Source organism: Alosa pseudoharengus, unplaced genomic scaffold, assembly GCF_046254945.1.
Source record: "Alosa pseudoharengus isolate Yale_2024_CS ecotype anadromous, Long Island Sound unplaced genomic scaffold, YU_APseudo_1.1 YU_APseudo_1.1_scf_12, whole genome shotgun sequence".
Taxonomy (NCBI): Eukaryota; Metazoa; Chordata; class Actinopteri; order Clupeiformes; family Clupeidae; genus Alosa; species Alosa pseudoharengus.
Window position 1 is genome coordinate 12,905,194 of NW_027468587.1, and position 25,000 is coordinate 12,930,193.

At 44.2% G+C, this 25,000-nt stretch overlaps 1 protein-coding gene across 1 annotated transcript in view; it reads right to left on the reverse strand.

Annotated features, from left to right (window-relative positions):
- cdkal1 (CDK5 regulatory subunit associated protein 1-like 1) overlaps positions 1-25,000 on the reverse strand; it is a 273,052-nt gene that overhangs the window by 79,126 nt on the left and 168,926 nt on the right. The window contains exon 10 of the mRNA XM_076280154.1: positions 16,862-17,007. Coding sequence (XP_076136269.1) covers positions 16,862-17,007 — 146 coding nt within the window. The remainder of the gene's footprint in view (positions 1-16,861; positions 17,008-25,000) is intronic.

The window sequence follows — 25,000 nt, forward strand, 5'->3', positions numbered from 1 at the left end:
GTGTTTGCTTGCGTGCACTGGGATTCAGGTGTCACTGTTTATGAGTGTGTGTGAGTGAGGGGAGAGGCCCAGTTGAGCTTAGTCACTACCTGGAGATGGGTTTTTATAATAACACACACACACACACACACACACACACACACACACACACACACACACACACAACTAGATAATAAATGGTTCTCTATTCATGGCACCAGATGAAGAGAAACCACAGAAGGGAGACACCCACACACCCACCCACACACTCTGTAATGGTGATCTGAGCTGAAGAGAAACTTAAACTGAGACTCGGGGGAACAGGAGAGAAGGTGTACAGGTGTGGAGGCCCCTGGCAGCGGGTAAAAACAGCAGGCCTCAGGCAGGCCCTCCACACAACCTACACGCACGCTAATCAACCAGCAGGTAAAACCTGCAGGCCTCAGACAGGTCCTCCACACAACCTACACGCTAATCAACTAGCAGGTAAAACCAGCAGGCCTCAGGCAGGCCCTCCACACAACCTACACGCACGCTAATCAACCAGCAGCACAGTAAGGCCTTGATCACGGTCACTGTCACACGCACACAGACAGCCTAGTTGTTCTCATTACACTTTCCAGTCCGCTTGGTGTCGTGGGGGGGGCACATGACCTCTGGCCTGTCTGTCTCAAATGACACCAGCTTTTCTCTAACTGGGGTCGCATATGACTGTGTAGGTGGGTGGTTGCGTGCGTGTGCATGCATGTGGTCCAATTGTTGAAAAGAGTTGCTAAGAACTTAATATTGTGGGTGATTTGGTTTGTGTGGTCTGTGTTTGTGTGTATTGAGAGAGAGAGAAAGAGAGAGAGAGAAATAGGGAGCATGTGCAATACGTTGTATTTCTTGTTCTCTCTTTTTATTTTGAACAGATATACAACCCCAAAACAGAAAAAGTTGGGACGTTGTGTAAATAATAAAAAAAATACAATAAAAACAGAATGTCATAATATAGAAGTCTTGTAAACCCATATTTAGCAGCAAAAAGGACATACAGTAGACAACATATCAAATGTTGAAAATGAAAATTTGGACTATTTCATGGAAAGTATATGTTCATATTGAATTTGATGCCAGCAACATGTTCCAAAAAAAGTTGGGACGGGAGCATCTTTACCACTGTGCTGCTTCACCTCTTCATTTAACACAATTTTGTAAATGTTTAGGAACTGAGGAGACCATTTGCTACAGTTTTGAGTATAAAATATTGTGTCACATTACTCCCCGATTCAGTTGCTCAACAGTATAGGGTATTCTTAGTCATTCTTTTCATTCCATTATGCACCTGATTTGACAAATCTGGACTGCAGACATGCCATCTTAGCACCTGGACTCTTCCTCTATGGAGAAATACTATTTAAGTATGTGCAGAATTCATTTTGGCATTGTTTTCCTGAAATATTCAAGGTCGTCCCTGGAAAAGACATTTCCTAGATGGCAGTATATGTTGATCAAAACCTGTATACGTCATTCAGAATTGATTGTGCTTTACCAAATGTGCAAGATGCCCATGCTGTAGGCACTAATGCACCTCCACACCGTCATAGATGTTGGGTTTCGAACTGAGCACTAAAACATGTTGGATAGATTGGATACACGGATAGGGCCCCTCCTCTTTATGCCAGATGAGTCTAAGATTTCCAAAACGAAAGGCAAACTTTGATTGGTCTAACCACAGGACCTTTTTCCACATTACCTCAGTCCATTTTAATCAAGCTCAGGCCCAGATAAGAGGGTGGTATTTTCTGTATCATGTCTCAATACAATTTTATCTGTTACAATTTTGGCTGTAGTTTTAGAATTAAGTATTAAACTGGGCACATAGACAATGGTTATCAGAGATTGACTTGAGCTAATACAATGACAGGTCTGGAAACAGGTCTGGTGTTGATGCAGTGTCATCTGAGGTCCAAAAGACCACGACCATCCAATTTGTTTTTCAGCTATTTCCCTTGTTTGCAAAGATTTCTCTGGATTCTCTGAATGTGTCTCCGTAGATGATGAACTCCCTAAATACGTCACAATTTCATGTTAAGAAGCATTACAATGACATTGTTTCATCATTTGTGCACACAGGTTTACACAGAGTGATAAATACCCCTACATCTTTACTTCTAAGAGACCCTGCCTCTCTTGGATGCTCTTTTTCATACCCAATCGTGTTGCCAGTCACCCTAATTAGTTGTGAAACATTCTTCCTTTTGTTTTCTTTATCATTACACAACTTTTCCAGCATTTTGTTACCCCCGTCCCAACTTTTTTTGAAACATGTTGCTGGCATCAAATTCAAAATGAACATATATTTTCCATGAAATAGTCAAATTTCTCATTTTAAACATTTGATATATTGTCTGTGTCCTTTTTGCAACTAAATATGAGTTTAAGAGATTTGCAGATTATTACATTCTGTTTTTATTCACATTTTTGCACAATGTCCCAACTTTTTCTGTTTTGGGGTTGTAGTTATGTTTGCTTTGGCAACACTGCCTCATTGAGTAATGCCAATAAAGCTCTATTGAAAATTGAGAGAGAAAAAGAGAGAGGGGGGGGGGGGAGCACATTATGACAACACTAGCTAACTGTAAAACATCTGTTGGGTTTTACTAACTAAACGGCCTACACTTTGACATGTGGTGTGAGAAAGACAAAATAAGTGGCAACACACACGGCTGGCTTGCACGAAACAAAACAAAACAAATGAAAACACACACACACACACACACACCTCAATAACACAATAAAACAAGCACACAATCTCTCACACACACAAACAAGCTGGCTTATACAAGAAAACACATATATACACACATACACTTTTATCCCGAAAAGACAATACTGAACACATACACACACACAGAAGCCGGCTTTCATGCACTCAAACAGTCACACACAAGCCGTTTTAATGCAATCACACAATCTCTCTCTCTCTCTCTCTCTCTCTCTCTCTCACACACACACACACACACACCCATTCAATAAGAGGCGGCTTCTCTCTGCATTCAGACGAATGCCCTCTGTGTGAGCCCTAGTGGGCTTAGGTTGTGGCAGAGACGACAATCAGCCGAAAGGCATCTGTGTGTGTGTGTGTGTGTGTGTGGATCAGTGTTCTCAAGCCCTGACTCACTGCACTTCAAAAGTGTGCGACCAGACGAGACGCAACCTGCGACTCTGCGCAGCAAAAACACTCGCCGCTTCATTGCAAACCATCTGAAAGACAGCAGTCAACAGCAGTCAACGCCAGTCTTTCATCTGACACAGAGGACGGAAGGGAGGAGGAGGAGGAGGATGCACTTCTGAAGACATGCACAGAGACAGAGACAGAGAGAGAGAGAGAGAGAGAGAGAGAGAGAGAGAGAGAGAGAGAGAGAGACAGAAAGACATTAAAAACAACACCAAGTCATTCCTTTCCATCAGCTTACAAACCTCTTTGAGAAGATTGATTGCTCATTTGTTTGAAGGGTTTCATGGTCAATGTCATAAAATCAAATATGTCACAAACAAGTTCCTTTCTCAAACACATTACATAAAAAAAAAAAAAATAGTTTCCCTGTTGGAAGAGCAGATGGACTTCGGAGTATGAATCAGGCCTCTTAATTTATTGCCACGTTTTGCTTTTTGTTTGACCAAAGGGGTCACACTCCAACAACACATTCCAGGCACGCATCTGCAATGGCGGAGACTACAGTACATTCTCTTTAACGATAGTCAGCGTGGTATGAAATGGAGTATGCAGCTGTTATTTTAAGGTAAAAAAAAATAATAAAAATACCTTCTGTTGCTTAAACCCTTGGCTTACTTTTTACATATTCACACCAATAGAACATTAAAATTCCACACAGACAGAGCACTCCCATAAAAATACGACCCAAGTCATTCCTTTTCATCAGCTCACAAAGCTCTTTGAGAAGATTGATTACTCATTTGTTTGAAGGGTTTCATGGGCAAGGTCATAAAATCAAATATGTTCTGAACAACCCTCTTTCTCAAACACATTATTTAAAAAAAAAAAAATGTCCCTGTTGGAAGAGCAGAGTATGACTCTTACAACTCTGACCATCAACCTAACCTCACTCTGACCATCAACCTCATACCACTCTGACCATCAACCTAACCTCACTCTGACCATCAACCTGACCTCACTCTGACCATCAACCTCATACCACTCTGACCATCAACCTAACCTCACTCTGACCATCAACCTAACCTCACTCTGACCATCAACCTCATACCACTCTGACCATCAACCTAACCTCACTCTGACCATCAACCTAACCTCACTCTGACCATCAATCTGACCTCACTTTGGCCATCAACCTCATACCACTCTGACCATCAACCTAACCTCACTCTGACCATCAACCTAACCTCACTTTGGCCATCAACCTCATACCACTCTGACCATCAACCTAATACCACTCTGACCATCAACCTAACATCACTCTGACCATCAACCTAACCTCACTTTGGCCATCAATCTGACCTCACTTTGGCCATCAATCTGACCTCACTTTGGCCATCAACCTGACCTCACTCTGACCATCAACCTCACACCACTCTGACCATTAGCCTAACCTCAACCTACTGTAACCTCACTCTGACCATCAACCTAACCTCAACTTAACCTCACTCTGACCATCAACCTAACCTCAACCTAACATCACTCTGACCATCAATTTAACCTCACTTTGGCCATCAATCTAACCTCACTTTGGCCATAAACCTAACCTCACATTAGCCATCAATCTGACCTCACTTTGGCCATCAACCTGACCTCACTCTGACCATCAACCTCACACCACTCTGACCATTAGCCTAATTTCAACCTACTGTAACCTCACTCTGACCATCAACCTAACCTCAACTTAACCTCACTCTGACCATCAACCTAACCTCAACCTAACATCACTCTGACCATCAATTTAACCTCACTTTGGCCATCAATCTAACCTCACTTTGGCCATAAACCTAACCTCACATTAGCCATCAATCTGACCTCACTTTGGCCATCAACCTGACCTCACTCTGACCATCAACCTAACATCACTCTGACCATCAACCTCACACCACTCTGACCATTAGCCTAACCTCAACCTACTGTAATCTCACTCTGACCCTCAACCTAACCTCACTCTGACCATCAACCTAACCTCAACCTAAATTCACTCTGACCATCAATTTAACCTCACTTTGGCCCTCAATCTAACCTCAATTTGGCCATAAACCTAACCTCAATTTGGCCATAAACCTAACCTCACATTGGCCATCAATCTGACCTCACTCTGACCATCAACCTAACATCACTCTGACCATCAACCTGACCTCACTTTGGCCATCAACCTAACATCACTATGGCCATCAACCTAACACACACAACCCAACCAAACACACAGAAAAACAGTTGTGTGAAATAAGTCTGAGCAGGTGAAACAAGCACATGGGACGAACTCAGTGGTGAGGTCAGCCAGCAGAGAGATAATCCTGCACTCATCGTGTCCAGCTGGCCGTTATAAAATCACAGTCACATAATAGAAGTAGATTGACTTGAGATTATTATTGGCTTGTTTTGGTAAACACAACAGTTTTGTTGTTGGCACCTGGAATCTGGGTGACATAAAAAGAGCTTTTCAGTTGGGTTTGAGAAAATGTATCTGAAGTCTGATAAACACACACACAAACACACACACACACACACACACACACACACACACACACACTAACTAAAGTGGAGTGAGGGACCACCCATACACTGGCTGTGTTAAGCCAGTATTGACGCACCTGCCCCACCAAAACAAGCTGGTGTGAGACAAAGTTGCACATCATCAAAACATTATTGAGCTGTTTGAGGCCAAGGTGAGCTCTGAAATTACATTTTACAGACTGCACTCATCTGGCAGGAACACAGTGCTGAGTCTGAGAACTCTGTGTGGTCTGACCACCTCAGTCCAAAGACGGGAGGGAAGAGAAAAGTAAGGAAAAGAAAAAAGAAAAGAAAAAAGAGAAATTGTTGATTTTCTTTTTTTTTTTTTTTGGTGGTTTCGACCACATTGATTTGGGGGTCAATTTTCAATCTGGTTGTTGGTGACCCTCCAGGGAACAGGGGGGTCACCAAAGGCACGTGAGCAGGTCATTAAAGCCAACTGAGGTCACACACCTGTTGGCCTTGGGGCTCACTGAGGTCGAAGGGTGTGGATGCGCAGATCTGAGAATCGTTGACAGATGACACTGCAAGCGCTCTGTCAAATCTAAGTCGGGTAGCAGCACAGGGCTTCCCATCGGTCATAGTCCTGCAGAAGACTACGTTTCCATAGGGCCAACAGATAGGCGATTGTTAGATTCTAGGGGAATCTAATCCAACACAGACAGCAGGCACACTAAATGGAGTTCTATGTCCACAGCTTAGTGCAACTCGGACACAGATGTACGAATGGATGCCTCCAAAGTATACTTCAGAAAGATGACACCACAAGGCTTCCGTTTTAACATTCCATATGTTATCTTAATGCAGAGCAGAGCAAGATAATAGAGTACCGAAGCCATGACGTAGCGTTGCCAAGGCAGCAATTTCACTTGATCTAAACAAATCAATCTAACCATTGAAATCACCATTAGCGGTGGCTTTCTTAATCTATTTCAATTTACAACGTTTTTACAACGTCAACCAATTTACCTAAGATGTTAGTATATTTTTTTTTACACTGTAGGAATCACATACTACAACATATATTCATACCAACACGATCAAATTTGTGACTACAGAGTTTTATTTTAGCATGGGTTTCCTCCGTGAAAGAGATCTGCATGTAACTTCACAGCATGCAGTTAAAATCCTTAAATACACGGACGTATTTTGGCTTTATTTTTTAAGCAAAAAATCTCACTCTTAACAGCCGCCAGTCTTTGAGAAGACGTGAAATATCCACTGGATTTTTTTTTATTTATATTGCACCTGCCAGGGAATCCGTGTTATGTGGGTAAGCTACTGCTAAGCAGGTAAAGCATGTTTAAATGGCTATAGCCTACATTTAAAACAATTTATTAGCTAGAAATGGTACCACTTGACTACATTCAATGCTATTTAAGCCACTTCGAAAGTTTGTTTGGGATCCAGTGATTCTGCCGTCATGGAAACGCTACGTCAGACTTCGGTACTCTATTGTATTTGTAAGGTATAAATTGGTCATATAAGTACACATATTGCATTGGTCACTGACGCACTAATCCTGACCACAGCCTTGTGATGCACTAGAGTGCAGTGTGCTGTCTGTGTTATCAGAGGCCCTACTAGGAGAGAGCTCTCCCCACAGAAGCTAAAGCCTCAGAGCTCAGGGTGTTCCAAAACAGGGCTTGGCAGTTGAGCCCTACCACTGGCGAACGAGCACTCTACTACACCCCCCCCCCCCCCCCCCCCCCCCACACACACATACACCAACACACTGGTCCAGGGTGTACTCTACCAAGAGGGCAGCTCCTCTGAAAGCCTTATGGCTTCTACATACCTGACGCACCCGACCGGTAGCGCGACAATGTGACGTCAAAATGACGTAGATCTCTCTGGCGCGCCAGGGTTTTGGCCGTGTAGCGCACCACTCATTTTTTTTCAGACGAGCGCGACAAGGCGGAAACAAGAAGATGGACTAGTTTGAGGGCAAGCGAGTTGCAGTGTTTTGTTAAAGTCGTGAATTTTTAATAGTTTGCTGGATAAGTTAACAAAGTTACCAGTGAGAGTTGCAACACATGGAATTAAGAGGAAAGAATAGAAACAATTTATTTTCAAACAAAGGATATCTATTAAGGCCTGAACAAAATCTCTTTCCACTTCAGGAAATGACACAAACTCAGCCAGCTGCTAGCTAGCTAGCCAGCTAACTAAACTGTTTATCTATCTATCTATCTATCTATCTATCTACCTGTGCGCACACCTTGGAAACTAGATGATAATGATGGTGGTAGTTGTGAATAGTAGCAACCAAAGTCTGAAGTACCATCACAGAGGCTAGCTAATAGCAGAGCCCGTTTACATTCTCTGCTACTAGTGTTTCTTAATGCAGCTTCTTCTGCTGTTTAACGTAGTTAGCGTTAATCTTTTCACAACAGCGACACCTCTGCACTTCTGTGCACGACGCGCGAGTATAAATGGTTACGGCGCTTCTGTGACGTCACATTGTCGCGCTACAGGTCGGGTGCGTCGGGTATGTGGCGCACTTTACTCCTCCAGCCTTGACCCCCCCCCCCCCCACACACACACACACACACACACACACCAACACACTGGTCCAGGGTGTACTCTACCAACAGGGCAGCTCCTCTGAAAGCCTTACTCCTCCAGCCTTGACTTGTATGGATGGGGGGAGTGGGTGTTAGCTGGTCCTCATCTCTCCCAGGGGCAGTAGCTCCACTGTACTCCACAGAGGAGAAGAGAGGAGAGAGGAGGAGAGGAGAGTAAGGGAGAAGGAGGGGAAAAGAGGAGGGGACAAGAGGAGGAGGAGGGGAGGGAGGAGGAGGAGGAGGACAGCTCCCTCTGTGCTTTGAACCTCCTCAGCCTCTCTCCCTAAAGCTCCAGCAGAAAGAGCCCCTCTTCCTCCCTCTGCTGTCAGCACTCTCAGGAGTCCGCAGTGGGTTGGAGACAGTATTACTCTCCAGACATACACACACACACTCACAAAGACAGACAGATACCTCCATTTTCTCTTCAGAAACTGGATTACACACACTCACACTCACACACACTAATGTCTCAGGAACTGCTTTAACAGGATTTGGTCATACTCTAATTGCTCTGCGTCCGTTTAAACAATTTGATTTTAATTGATCCTGAAAAAGCCCTACTCGGCCTCCTCAGCTGAGAAAATGAATCGTCGTAATAAAACAAAGCATCTTTTAAAGTGCAGGAAGACTTATAGGGGAGAGCACAGTTAATGAACATCACGTCGGAGCCTAGACGCCAACCCTCTCATCTCAGGAGTGGCCCTAATGACAAACGGGCACCGGAGGCTGCGCTTAGGGGCCAAGGGCTGTTAGCTCCCAAGCAAGCGGCAGCATCAGGGACAGAGGGAGAGGGAAAGATAGAGAGAAAGAGAGAGAGAGAGAAAGAGGGAGAGAGATAAAGAGAGAGAGAGAGAGAGAGAGAGGTAGAGAGAGACATAGGGAAAGGGAAGGAGAGAGAGATAAAGAGAGAGAGAGAAACATAGAGAAAGGGAGGGAGAGAGAAAGAAAAAGAGAGAGGGAGACAGAGAGAGTAAAAGAGAGAGAGAAAGAGATAGAGGGAGAGAGAGAAAGAAAGAGAGACAGACAAAGAGAGAGAGTGAAAGAGAGAGAGAAATATACAGCGAGAGAGAGTGAGCGAAAGGATTGAGAGTCCATTTATGGCACATTATTAGCGTCGCACTCTCCACCTGCATGTGTCATTTCCTCTAGACGCCACTCTCTGGATGATGTCGCTTTCATCATGAGCATGAGCCAGAAGGTGTCGGTAATGACAGGCCATTTTCACATCTTTTCTTAAACACCTTAAAGGATGGACTGAAAAAAATTGCCATGATGGTGAACGTGTGAGTGGGCGTGTGTGTGTGTGTGTGTGTGTGTGTGTGTGTGTGTGTGTGTGTGTGTGTGTGTGTGTGTGAGACAGAGTACAAGAGGGGTAAAAGTTGAAGAGGTAAGAGTGATGAGAGAGTAGAGGGGTGATGTGTGAAGGTAGGACAGGACGAGCAGAGGGAATGAGAGCTGTGAACCACACGAGCAAGAGCTCCGGACTAAAGAGTAATCACTTCCCCTCATAAGTACAGGGAAACAGGGAGCTCAGGACTGTCTCTGTGTGTGTGTGTGTGTGTGTGTGTGTGTGTGTGTGTGTGTGTGTGTGTAATGAAGGAAGGAAGGTTAGCATTGCTTCACTGTATTAACTGGCAAAGAGAGAACAAATGAATATTTTCTTAAACAGATACAATGATTTGAATAGTGATGTCTTCTCATTTTAGAGATGGGGGGGTGGGGGGGGGTAAACGCAACACAATGGGCACTACTTTGAATCCAAAGTGCAGTAGCTATGTGTCTGCAGAAACCTGTAGGTTCCCTTTTTTGACAATCTTCATCACACTGGGTACCCACTTAGTGCTCAATTTGTCTGAAACTGACAAAAGGGCTCATGCTCAAACAACGCGTCCCAGGCACGCATCACGCAATGTCAGAAGACTCCGTTCTCTTTCACGGAAGTCAGCGTGGTATCAAAATGAGTCTGTAGTGGTTATTGTAAAAGTACAAGAACTGCATTGTGCTGCTATTACCACTGGTCTACTAACTTACATATTCACACCAATATAACCTTCAAATTCCACACAGACATAAAAATACAACCCTGATTGTCACACTTTCATGAGAGACAGAGCCAACTGAGGTCACACACCTCACGCCAGACTTTGTATGGAAACTCCTCATTCCCTTGTTCAATTCCCTCTCCTTTGGCACTGAAGTCATTTCCTTTCCTCCCTGCTCAGCTAACTCCTGTAGTTCGCGTCTTACTCTGCATGCTAATATTTCCCCGGACCACACTTTGAGAAACACTGCCATAGACATACTAAGATACAGAGGGACTAGGGGACTCCACAACGAAGTGAAAGAGCAGTGATGGAGAGGAGAGTGAGAGAATGGAGAGAACAGAAGAGAAGGGATGGAGAAGAGAGTAAGAGAATGGAGAGAACAGAAGAGCAGTGATGGAGAGGAGAGTGAGAGAATGGACAGAGGAGCTGAGGAGGAGAGGAGCGGTGAGAGAATGGAGAGAACAGAGAAGCTGAGGAGGAGAGGAGAGTGAGAGAATGGAGAGAAAAGAAGAGCAGTGATGGAGAGGAGAGTGAGAGAATGGAGAGAACAGAGGAGCTGAGGAGGAGAGGAGATGACTTTAGGAAGACAACTAGACGTGAGAAAGCTGAACTGGAGGTGGGCCAGTAAAGACAAGGAATATGACCTATAGAGCATGAGGGTCTTTTGGGCCCCCACCGTCCACTTCAAGGCAACGCTTCCACCGTCCACTTCAAGGCATCTAACCCTAACCCTTGACTAACACTAGCGCCTTCCAGGCAGCGCAGCTTTCAAGTCGACAGTGGGGGCCCAAAAGACCATAAATCACCTCTTGAGCTCTGTTAGGTGCCACTAAGGGGCAGCCGTGGCCTACTGGTTAGCACTTCGGACCTGTAACCGGAGGGTTGCCGGTTCGAACCCCGACCAGTAGACACGGCTGAAGTGCCCTTGAGCAAGGCACCTAAACCCTCACTGCTCCCCGAGCGCCGCTGTTGATGCAGGCAGCTCACTGTGCCGGGATTAGTGTGTGCTTCACCTCACTGTGTGTACACTGTGTGCTGTGTGTGTTTCACTAATTCACGGATTGGGATAAATGCAGAGACCCAATTTCCCTCACAGGATCAAAAGAGTATATATACTTATACTAGAGAAAAATAAATGCAAAATAGTGTGTGTGTGTGTGTGTGTGTGTGTGTGTGTGTGTGTGTGTGTGTGTGTGTGTGTGTGTGTGTGTGTGTGTGTGTGCGTGCGTGTAGCCCCTGTTAAATGTGTGTGTGCGTATGTGCGTATGTGCGTGCGTGCGTGCGTGCGTGCGTGCGTGCGTGCGTGTAGCCCCTGTTAAATGTCTGTCTCACTAGTATAGTGGACCCAATGCCAGCAGAGTGATTGCTCAGAGAGACATTTATCTGCTCCATCACACTAACAACTGGAGCCCCCAAACACATCAACATCACACTTACATAAACACAGACGGGAAGGGGGGGGGGGTTAGAGAAGAGAGAGAGCCGGGGCAGGGTAGCACAGGTCAGGCAGCTGGTTTATGTAAGGTGACGTGACGTGCCTCAGGAACTTACACTAACACTAATTCACCTTAAGTCTGTGTGCAGCCAAGGGAGAGGAACACAGTTACACCCAAATAAATTCTCAATCACACACACACACACACACACACACAGACTCCAAAATACACAAAAACACACAGATACAAGTGGGTCCTTCTTTGGCCAAAGATGGTCTGAAAATTCTTGCAGTGGTGGTAGTGTGTGTGTGCGTGTGTGCGTGTGCGTGTGCGTGTGCGTGTGTGTGTGTGTGTGTATAAGAGGCAGGGAGAGAGTGTGTTTAAGTTTTGGGGCTCCTTTGGGAAGAGGTGGACAATAAAGAGAGCAGAGCAGACAAGAACACAGGAGCCTGCAAATGTGTGCATGCATCTACGTGTGTGTGTGTGTGTGTGTGTGTGTGTGTGTGTGTGTGTGTGTGTGTGTGTGTGTGTGTGTGTGTGTGTGTGCGTGTGTGTGTAAGATAATGTGGATTTCTCGGTGAGGTAAACTGCATCAGCCTGTTCCACTGGTTGTGGCTTCTGTAGTCAGAGGTTTCACCTTCCACATGTCGCACATCACATGGTCTCCCAGATGAGGCTCAACCCCTGAGCATCCAGTTGTCTCCTCGCAATGCTGTTCCAATTAGTGTCTCCACCAACAACGCAATTAAGGGAGGGACACACAGTGCACACACACACACTCACGCACACGCGCACACACACACACACACACACAACCACTCTCACACACACACACACACACAGAGAGAAGGTGTAAGGACAAAGGGTGAAACTGTGGTCAGTGTCACCAGAGATGTAGATGAGAAACCAAATACAAAACAAACACCACCACCACCACCACCACCACCAAAGAATGCTAAGCAACTAGTTGTAACCGTGGAGGCCTGAGCCAATGCTAACGATGCTAGTAATCATGACTAGGTGGAAAGCTTCATGGTGTTGACTCACAGTAGAAAAGTTGACTCAGATACTCTTACATATACAAACACATGAATAATACACACACACACATGAACAAGCTGTCTTCCACACACCCCACAGCTTCAGTCATACAAATAAAGCAGTCAATCACTCACATATAAACACATCTCTCCCTCTCACACACACACACACCTCAAGGAGTCAGCAATATGCCAGTAAGGATGACGGCTAAAGATGCTCGTCACAGAGCCCTGTGTGACAGTCTTGAGGATCTGAGTGTGCTCTTATAATTAAAGTCATCCGCACTCATACATCTCCTGGGACACACTTGAATCTCACACACACACCATATATTTCACAATTCACACACAGCTCCCCTCCTCCTCTGTGACTCTACACTTATTGTCACTGTTGTTACAATGAGTAAAACAGTGACAAATCCCCTGGAAAACAATCAAGTCAACGACACACACACTCTCTCTCTCTCTCACACACACACACGTTAACAAATCTCACACTTCCTTCTTCTTCTCTTTTTCTGCTTCTTTACACTCACACATCCCTGGAGCACACTCAGGTCACTCACACACACACACACACACACACACACACACACACACACGAGAGAGGGAATAAAGATGAGAGAGGGAATAAAGAGGAGAGAGGGAATAAAGAGAAGGAGAAGGAGAGAGGGAATAAAGAGAAGGAGAGAGGGAATAAAGGACAGAAAGACAACAGAGATGAAGAGAAAGAAAGAAAGGAAGGCAGCAGAGCAGACTGAGAGAAAGAAGACTTTGTGTGTGTGTGTGTGTGTGTGTGTAGTGTGTCAGAAGGAGAGTAGATGGGTTCACTGCAGGTCAGTCTTTGGAAGTCTTTGATTGGATCCCAACCTGCTGGCTGTGTTCTGTCTGCCTGTGTGTGTTTATGTGTTTTGCAAGTCTTTTTCTCTGTGTTTGATTTTGTTAGAGTATGCATTGTGCATTGAGTGTGTGTGTGTGTGTGTGTGTATGTGGCGGATGTACTGTAAGCATGCACACTCTTCTGTGTGTACTGTATGTGTGTGTGTGTGTGGGGGTGCGTGTGTGTGTGTGTGTGTGTGTGTGTGTGTGTGAGCCAGGGTTCCTGCTGTGTCCAGGAGGATTGGAGAGCGGGCCTGTGCAGAGGTGAGGTGAGGGCCGTGTCCACACACAACCCTCTCGCAGGACACACAACTCTCACCGAGACACACGCCAGCTGAACTCAGAGACAGGGTCAGAGCTTTCCGCATGCACGCACACATACACACACACACACACAAAATCACATATTACACAAACAGTAAAGACTTACACACACACACCTCCATAGTCACTTAGGAACCATTTCCTTACCAAAACACATTAGGGAAAGAGAGAGATGGAGAAGGACTAGGGGAGGTAGAATACAGTATGTGTGTGTGTGTGTGTGTGTGTGTGTGTGTGTGTGTGTGTCTGTGTGTGTGTGCATGAGGCCTCATTTACTCACCAACACACACAGAAACACATTACTACTACAACAACACACACACACACACACAAAAAGTGATCTTTAGGTATACTCTCAGGTCACAACACACTCACACACAGCCTTACACCAGGCAACTCATGCTCGTCTCATGCTGTCTGCTATGACGACATGTAATCCTGCTGGCTTCAGTTAAAACAACACACTTTAGTCACCCATGAGCACAAAGCACACACACGCACACAGAAAACACACACACACACACACACACACACACACACACACACACACACACACACACACACACACACACACACACACACACACACACACACACACACACACACACACACACACACACACACACACACACACACACACACACACACACACACACACACACACACACACACACACACACACACACACCTTGTGTCTGCATGGGCTTTGCTCCTCAACAAGTGAGCCTTGGCTGGCTTAAGAGGGGGCTTAGCATGGAAATACTACATGCTGTTTACAGACACATCATCCCCCTGCCCTTTTAGCGGGTCATCCCCTGGCCTGGACTGTGCTACTCCCACACACTTGCTTTCAGCGGGTCATCCCCTAGACTGTGCTACACACACTTTCTAGATGCTTCACTACATGACAGAACTTGCCTCATAGCCAGTGTAAAAGCACAAATCACAGGGCCTAGCATCTGATTTGAACTACCGTACACACATGGGATGAGTAAATGTCAAATTCCCACAATAGGCCATCAGCTCAATGCCACATACAAATACTCATAACCCAATCACAATTAGCCTGGGGTTTAACGAAATACTCATAACCTAATCACAGTTAGCCTGGAGTTTACAGGAATACTCATAACCCAATCACAATTACAGTAGCCTGGGGTTTACAGAAATGCAGTCCATTTACCATTTACCATTATAACTTAATGGTGCACCACAACCACCATGCTAATACTTAACAATGGATCAGGACGCCTCAAAGTCACTCAGGAGATCACTGGTCCATTAGATAGGCTGACCAAACAGATGAAGTGAGACATTCAGCCCACAGCAGCTGAGTAAGGTTACCCGAGTTAGCTGAGTAAGGTTACCTGAGTTAGCTTAGTTACCTGAGTTAGCTGAGTAAGGTTAGCTGAGTTAGCTTAGTTAGCTTAGTTACCTAAGTCAGCTGAGTAAGGTTACCTGAGTTAGCTTAGTAAGGTTACCTGAGTTAGCTGAGTAAGGTTACCTGAGTTAGCTTAGTTACCTGAGTTAGCTGAGTAAGGCTACCTGAGTTAGCTGAGTAAGGTTACCTGAGTTAGCTGAGTAAGGTTACCTGAGTTAGCTGAGTAAGGTGGGTAAGGTGAGAACGACTGCAGGGGGAATCCATACACAGCCAAAATTTATTCTGAAAGGTGCCTGTAACCTTATTTAGTACTATTGAAAAAAGGAAAAAGGAAAAAATCAGAAGGAAATGGCATCGGTTCGAATACTAAAACCAACAGTGGAGTCCTAATCTGGGCTGGGATCAGTGACTTTGTGTTCTGTGAGTCATCACAAACAGTTTCATAATAAACCACCTTCCCACTCAGATTTATTTCGAAGCGGTGGTTGCATGCAGGACTAATTAATAAACTGGCATTAGCTACATGTCAAAACAAAATCTCTAAACTATTTCCGGCAATCACACAGACTATGTTTGGTTTCGAGTGCTTGGTACGTTTAGTATTCAAAACAGGATACACACAGTGTATCTCAACAAGCTTTTTCAAAGAAAATATTGTTTTTGTTGGTGGAGTGGATGTGACAACTGTCAATCAATGCTCCCTATGTATCCCAAAATGCACCTCTGTGTTCTCAATTTTTCCAAGTCCATAGTTTAGGACAGGCACCCATAATGCATCACTACGGTTAGTAGTGAAACGGAAGTAAAGACAAAAAAGACAGGGGATATCTGAGAGGAGGTCGAAGGTCAATGATCTTAGCATATCTGTGTATAACTGCTTTCAGACCTACGTGTAAGTCTCCCCTCCTAGTATTTCAGACGGACATTATGTAAATGAGCCCGTGTCTGAACGAAGCAAAGAACACGCAGAGATTCTGTTCATGTGCGTGTTCAACCACGCAGAGATTCTGTTCATGTGCGTGTTCAACCACGTTCAACCACACAAAGATTCTATTCATGTGCGTGTTCAACCACGCTCAACCACACAAAGATTCTGTTCATGTGCGTGTTCAACCACGCTCAACCACGCAGAGATTCTGTTCATGTGCGTGTTCAACCACGCTCAACCACGCAGAGATTCTGTTCATGTGCGTGTTCAACCACGCTCAACCACGCAGAGATTCTGTTCATGTGCGTGTTCAACCACGCAGAGATTCTGTTCATGTGCGTGTGTGTCGTCAGCATGTCAGCATAAGGTCCACAGGTTAGCATCATGTCTCAATCACCCGTGTGTATGTGTGTGTGTGTGAGTGTGTGTGTGTGTGTGTGTGTGTGTGTGTGAATGTGTGCGTCTGTGTGTGTGTGTGTGTGTGTGTGAGAGGGAGGGAGAGAGAGAGAGAGAGAGAGGGAAAAGAGGGTGTGATAGGGGCGTACCTCTCCTTGAGGAAGTCCACCACGCGTCTGAAGTCGTCGGCGCAGTACTCGCGCTTCATGTCCATGAGGACGCTGTCAGACGCAGACTGGACTGGCACGTGCAGGAAGGCATACACACGCGGGTGAGCAAGGATCTTAGCCATCTCCTGAGAGTGTGTGTGTGAGAGAGAGAGAGAGAGAGAGAGAGAGAGAGAGAGAGAGATGGTTTGGTCATAAATGCAAACATAGTTACACACGCAAACGTTGGTACACATGCTATGCATTATAAACCCTGTACAGGACCCATCAAGGGACAGAGAGAGAGAGAGAGAGAGAGAGAGAGAGAGAGAGAGAGAGAGAGAGAGAGAGAGAGAGAGAGAGAGAGAGAGAGAGAGAGACGTGACACCACCCCACATGTCATCAACGGGATCAACACCGAAATCAGCAGGAGATGTGCCACACTACCCAATGTACACCTGGCACATAACCCCACCATCAGCCTCTGCGACATGTACGACGGAATCCATCTCCATCAACAAGGTGTGAGGTCTTTTGCAAAGACCCTTAAAGATGCTGCCGTAATGATAGGCCGTAATCCCTCCTCAACCAGCTTTGTGCCACCTCCCAGGGCCCACCCCCCCCAGTTCCCAAGAAGGCAAAACAGTATCCAGGCCATCATTTCACGCAGCTCTTACACATGTCACTCCCCCCCAGAGCCATCACATTCCGCCACCATGCTCAATCCACAGAGCAGAAAGAAAGTGAATCAAGCTGAACCGCCATGCAAGAGGCAATAGCCACAGGTAGTATCCAAAAGCTACGCTGCGGCAGTAGCCACACACTCTCCTAACATCCAACCAACGTTCCCAGAAAGGAATGAACTTGGAGAGATAAAATAAATGCTGCACACTCTCTGCAGTAGGTTACTGGCTTGTGCCCAGTAACCATAACATTTTTTTTTTTTTAAAACTTGTCCACCATAAGTCATTTCTGTAATTTACCAATATAATATGTTTTGTGACAGAATCACGTTTCTGTCATGTTTACATAAAATATTTAATCTACTCAAATATATTTATTTACTTATTTTCACTACATCACACTTTTATTATCTATTACTTCCTCACTATTGTCACTTGAAGTAGTTCGCTGGCTTAGTGACCTTCTAATTGACTATCAGGTGTGGTGGAGGTCATGAGCTGGAGTCTCGCTTTAAACAAAATAGGTAGTGAGCTCAGCTGTCAAACCGGCGGGGAGTTGAATGTTCAGTCAATGCGTTGTGTCGGAGGTTGCGGTAGCTCGGTGGAAGTTCGGAAGCGCTTTGATGGAAATAAACTAAAACCTATGGACCTATTGGACTACTGCAAGTAAACTAAAATCTATGGACCTATTGGACTACTGGAAGTGAACGTGGATTTTCGTAATGGACGTGTGGATTATAAAGGTACTGTGCTATTGCATTAGTGCGAAGTGTTAGGCTACACTTTTTGCCTGGCTAATCGAGCATAGGCCTATACCAAACCTCCTCCAAAAACTTCGGTTTCAACTAGGCCTACGTCGTTTTCATCTCTTCCTTGCTGCTCTCCTCCCGGGACACACACACGCTCATATAGGCTACACATACACACAGGAACACGTGCTGCCAGCCTCTCCTAGGCCGCTCGTTTTCATTTGGTTGTTTTTTGGTTATTGTTTTGTTTGTGTGCGTCGCCATAGACGTAGCGTTTTGTTGATCTAATGAACTGTAGTCGACGTCGCCGACGTCCTGCACTGAATGACATTTTGTTTAATACACTGCATCACCTGCTTGAAAACCATATGCTGTGTTGTTTCTTTTCTTGTCAACTTTAAAACGGGAAGGGTGACGGGGTCTTAATACTGACACGGCAGTTTTAATGCTGCCTGGCGCCCAACATAATCATTTCCTTTCGTTGTGTCAGAGGCCGCAGTTACAGTTTGTTGTTGTTATTTGCATATCAGTTTCATAATGGTCCAACCAGATGATTTAAAATGTGCTCATTTGTTGTTAGCGGTTGGAATATCCAGGGCCTCTACTCTTCAGCTTTCGGACTGAAAAGTGGGGACCCTGAATTCTTAGAGTGTATTGCAAATGTTGATATTCTCATCCTGACTGAAACATGGTGTGGTAGAGACACACCCACTGGTTGTCCCTCAGGTTTTGGGGAAATGTTGATACCTTTCCACATAAAGTAAAAACAGTGAGACGGGGCCGCACCTCAGGAGGACTCTTGGTGTGGTTTAGGGAGACTCTTGCCAAACACATTTCTGTTATCACAACTGGAAAAATCCCACTGCTGGCTAAAAATTGATAATGAGATTGGCATATCAAAACAAAGCATATATCTTTGCGCAGTATATATCGCCCAATCAGTCAGACTCACCTTATTTTGATGAAGAGCTCATCCACACAATACAAACAGAAGCAAGCAATTTCCAGGCCCAGGAAAATGTGCTATTGTGTGGAGATTTTAACGCAAGAACAGGATATGAGCTTGATCAGACTGATCCAGAGGGAAACAGCCATGTATTTGGTAGAAATACCCTATACATCACACCAAACCTCACCCAGAGAAATAACCTTGATTATGTTGTAAAAGTGGTAAAGAGTTAGTGCACCTCTGTCAAGCCTTAGGCCTGTATATACTTAATGGCTAGGGGTGTCACGATTCTCCAAATCCTCGATTCGATGTAATTTTCGATTTTAAAGTCACGATTCGATTCGATTTTCGATCTTTTTTTTAATATTACTATTAATGCATTCCTTATATGTTATTTACTCTTTTTGGCCTTTTCCTTTTCTGTTTCGGGGGGCTTTTTTTTTTAAACCGCTTTTTATTTTGAAACCGTTCCAACCGCGAGGTTGTAATGTAAACAGAACTAACATTAGGCTAAAACAGACGTGAACATAGTGAAATGAAACAACACAATTTGATTGTTTCAGCACACTCCGAAGAGACCCAAGGTTAGTGTTCATGGAATATGTACTTATCAATGTGCATTTTAAGCCTTAAAGTAACTTTGGACTGTAACTAGATCACCTTTTCACTTGTTAAGTTGAGTAGGCTATAGTTTTAGTTGACGTGAATGAATGAATACTTCCACACCGGTGATTTCAAAGTAGCAAGAGGGGATTTGATTTCGGTAGGTTGATGTGTATATTTTAACTGGCTGCAGCCTAAAATTAGAGGAGTGTTGACGCTGCAGTTCAGCACGTGCGTGTGTGTTTGTGCGTCTTGGCATACATGCTGGACGTGACAATGGGTGTGTGGCTGCATCGTCGATTCTACTTTTAATTTCGAAGTTCGAGATTGAGATGTAATTTCGATCGATTTCGATATAAAATCGAAATCGTGACACCCTTATTAATGGCAGGACAAAAGGGGACTATTTAGGGAGGTTCACATGTTGTTCATCTCTTGGCAGTAGTGTTGTTGATTATGCAGTCACTGACATGGACCCCTCCTCCTTCAATGCATTCACTGTCAGGCAGCAAACTCCTCTCTCGGACCACAATCAAATTAATGTGTTTCTTAAAATGGATGGAAAATCCACAAACACAGAGCCCAGTAAGCCGTTTAAACTCAATTTAACCTACAGATGGACTCCTAATAGCTCTAAAAAATGTTTACAGGCAATAAACTCACCTGAATTGGTTGAAGAGATTACTAATTTCACTAACAAACAGTTCACTAATAATACAAAGGGTATAAATATGGCTGTGAATGAGCTGAATATGATATACCAAAATTCAGCACAAAAGGCTGAACTAATAAGGAAAACTAAAAACAAAACAAAAAAACAAGATCATGTCTGGTTTGACTCTGAATGCCAGAGCATCAGGAAACGGTTGAGACAACTGTCAAACCGAAAACATCATCAGCCTGAAAACACAGCCCTTAGAACCGAATATTGTGAAACATTAAAAACCTTCAAACGCACAATCAATAAGAAAAAAGTAAATCACACCACTATTGAGTCCATCAATAACAACCAGTTCTGGGAGATGTGGAATAATTTGAGCACAGCCAAACCAGCCGAGTCAGCCTTGCCGATCCAAAATGCAACAGCGTGGTCTGACCACAACAAAACCCTGTACAGCGAAATACCATCAAATCCAAAACAGAATCATGTAAAAGAAAAACTCCAAAATTTGGAGTCAGTTATCAAGAACAATCAAAACCCTCTTGATTACCCCATCTCAGCAGAAGAATTGGCGCAAAAGCTGAAATCATTAAAAACCAAAAAGGCATGTGGTCCTGACAGCATCAGAGCTGAGATGCTAAAATACAGCACTCCCACATTACAAAAAGCTTTGCTCAAACTGTTCAACCTTATCCTTAGCTGTGGCTATTTTCCTGACACCTGGAACCAAGGGATTATTACCCCAATTTACAAAAATGGAGACAAATTGGATCCTAATAACTACAGAGGTATTTTTGTGAACAGTAGTCTGGGGAAGTAGGGCTGTAACGATACACCAACCTCACGATTCGGTTTGTATCACGATTTTTGACCCACGGTTCGATACGAATCTCGATTTTTCTTTTTTTTTTGGGGGGGGGGCCTAGACATTTTATTAAATAACATTTTAATAGCCTCCCTTAGAACACCAGAGGATTACAATATAATATATCTATTATTTTATATCCTGATATAAAAATATTTTTCTGAATGACTGATATTTATGACAGCACACTTTATGCAGATTAGCCTATAGCCTAGGCCTACTATTTTTTATTACAACTCTACCTCTTTAATTCAGCTGTCTGGTTGAAGCCTGGAAATATTGTAAACAAAGTAGCATATAGCTTAGCCTATCATAGTGTACTGATTGGACTGTTCAGTTTCCCCATGTGTGTTTAAGTTTCAAGGTAATACTAGTTCTCCTTGGGACAGGACCTTTTGGGAAACGTTGGTATTGAGATGATCAGTCAACTTCAATGCAAGAGTTTTAAACAAATATGTGCAGCATGCTAATGATGCTAAGCGGATTTACCAGTAATTTAGCTAGTCGTCTTCTATGCGTCCTTGCTTTCACGATTGTGAATGTTTTATTTAAGTCGCGCGTGTTCATTGAGCAGGAGAGGGAGGGAGAGTGAGAGGGAGGGAGCGCGAGAGAGAGCGGGGCAAGGAAGAGGGGGTTTACTTCTATACTGTTTGGTAAAGTTGCACACATAGTCTACAATGAAAGCAAGGAGAGGTATGAAATGATTATTTATTTATTTATTTGTTTTTGGACAACATAGGCTACCGATAAGTAAAGCGGGAGTTGTGGGTTGCTTTTGCGGCCGCCTAAGCTGCAATGCACTGCGTGAAACACTAGAAAGGGTGTGTCGCGATTCTGCCTTTTCACACCGCGACACAGTATCGTGGATATGAATGTCGCGATTTCGGTTTCGAATCGTAAATCGTTACAGCCCTATGGGGAAGGTATTTTAAATGACAGGATCCAAACCTTCTTTAAAGAACACAATACCCTCAGTAAAAGCCAAATTGGATTCTTGAAAAATCATCGCACAACAGATCACATTTACACCCTACACACCCTAATCAATAAACATGTAAAAGACCAAAAACATGGAAAAATATTTGCTTGCTTTGTAGACTTTAAAAAAGCATTTGACTCAATTTGGCATGATGGATTATACTACAAACTTTTGCAAAAAGTTACCCTAGGGGGTAAAACATACGATATAATTAAATCAATGTACTCAAATTCTAAATGCAGTATTAAAATTGGAGAAAAATGAACAGAGTTCTTTACACAAAGTAGAGGTGTGAGACAGGGCTGTGGTCTGAGTCCAACATTGTTCAATATTTACATAAACGAATTAGCGGTGCAGTTGGAACAGTCTACAGCCCCTGGACTCAGACTCCAAGAAACAGAGGTCAAATTCCTGCTCTTTGCCGATGACCGCTCCTGTCACCCTCAGAACAGGGATTACAGCAGCTCCTTGATCTGCTAGAGCAGTACTGTCAGTCCTGGGCCCTGGCAGTAAACCCAACAAAGACCAAAATTATGATTTTTCAAAAGAAACCCAGGTGTCAGGAACATAGATACATGTTCACTCTAGGCAGCACCGCCCTAGAACAAACAATGCAATATACTTACCTCGGTCTAATCATTACAGCATCAGGACGTTTCAGCATGGCAGTGAATGCACTAAAAGCAAAAGCCCGCAGGGCACTCTATGCAATTAAAAGAAAATTTCACAAAATAAACATCCCAATTACAATCTGGTGCAAAATATTTGACAGCATAATCCAGCCTATTACGCTGTATGGAAGTGAGGTTTGGGGTCCACTCAGTATGCACGACTACATGAAATGGGACAAGCATCCAACTGAAGCCCTACATGCAGAATTCTGTCAATCTATACTAAAAGTCCAATCAAAAACACCCAATAATGCATGCAGGGCAGAATTAGGCCGTTTTCCATTGGCTTTACCTATTCAGAAAAGAACCTTGAAATTTTAGATTTTTTGAATTTTGAATTTTGAACTCCCTTCACTTTGAGGCACTAAAAACCCAGGAGCTGAAACCTGAAAAGAGTCCCCTAAGCCAGCTGGTACTGAAGTTAACTAACTCAATAACAACAACTAATACACATCAAGCTCAGTCCAGTTCTGTTTCCCAAACATCAATCAGTCAACAAAATCATGAATCAAGCAAAAGAAGAATACTTAGATCATTGGACAAACGAAATTGCCAACCAAAGTAGAATGAATTCCTATCTGATCCTAAAAAGAGAATATGAATTGGCAGAGTATCTCATCTCTGTCAGAGATACGAAACAGAGGCAAGTCCTGACCAAATATAGGCTCAGTGACCACAATCTAGCAATAGAAACAGGCAGGCACAGGAAAACCTGGCTGCCAAAAGAACAAAGAATGTGTGGTCACTGTCAGGCAGAGATGGTTGAGACAGAGGAGCACTTCTTTCTTCACTGTGAAAAATACAAAAATGTAAGACAGACATTCTTCCCCAAATTCCAAATAGTTACCCCACACTTTCAAGATTTTGACAATGATGAAAAAATGGCCATACTTCTTGGTGAAGGGCCCTCTGCTGCCTTAGCAGCACAATTTATCTTGAAATGTGAGGATCTGAGGGACTAAAACATATTTGTGTCTGTGATACACACACACACACACACACACACACACACGCATGCACACACACACACATCATACAATTATTACTCGTTCTTTACTGCTGTTAATTTTAGATCTCTTATGTCCACCCCACACTGATGTACCCACGTCTCCTTATGTATTCTCTGTTTTTTTATGGTCTTATGTTCTTGTATGTTATGTTGTATGTAACAATAGCTTTGGCAACACTGTTCCCATACAGTCATGCTAATAAAGCAACTTGAATTTGAGAGACAGAGAGAGAGAGAGAGCGAGAGGGAGGGAGAAGGAGAGGGAGAGAGACAGAGAGAGACAGAGAGAGAGAGAGAGAGAGAAAACAGAGAGAGAGAGAGTGAGAGGGACGGGAGAAGGAGAGGGAGAGAGACAGAGAGAGAGAGGGAAAAGGAGAGGGAGAGAGAGCTTCAAATGAACTGATCAGTAAGCTCCAGCTGACGGCCCTCGTGGAGTAGAACTCTTCCAAGTCCCTTCTAGCAAACGATCACTCCAAGGCAGTGTAGGAGACAGATGTGAACAGACGCAGACAGCGAAGAGTGATGTCTCTATAATCTCCAATAAAAACTCATCTGCGCGCGCACGCACACACACACACACACACACACACAGCAGATGTCTGAACACATAGCTGAGTAATGCTGCATCTGTTTCACCTCGGCTCCAGACCACTGCATGAGCTATCCTCGCTGGGGGCCTGTGTATGTGCGCGTGTGTGTGTTTGTGTGTCTGTGTGTGTGTGTGTGTGGATGAAGGGAGGGAGAGTGTTTTATGTTTATGAGGTTTCCATCTGGATTCGCGGCTGGAGGGAACCCACGTCTGGACAGTGCTCTGTTGGATCACTGACCCACTGACCAGAATAGCAGACACATACACACACACACACACACACACACACACACAGTTGGAGGGGATTCCATGTCAGGCCACACTGCTTGGCTTAGTCTCAGTGAAGATCAGTGAACACACACACACACACACACACAAACGCCT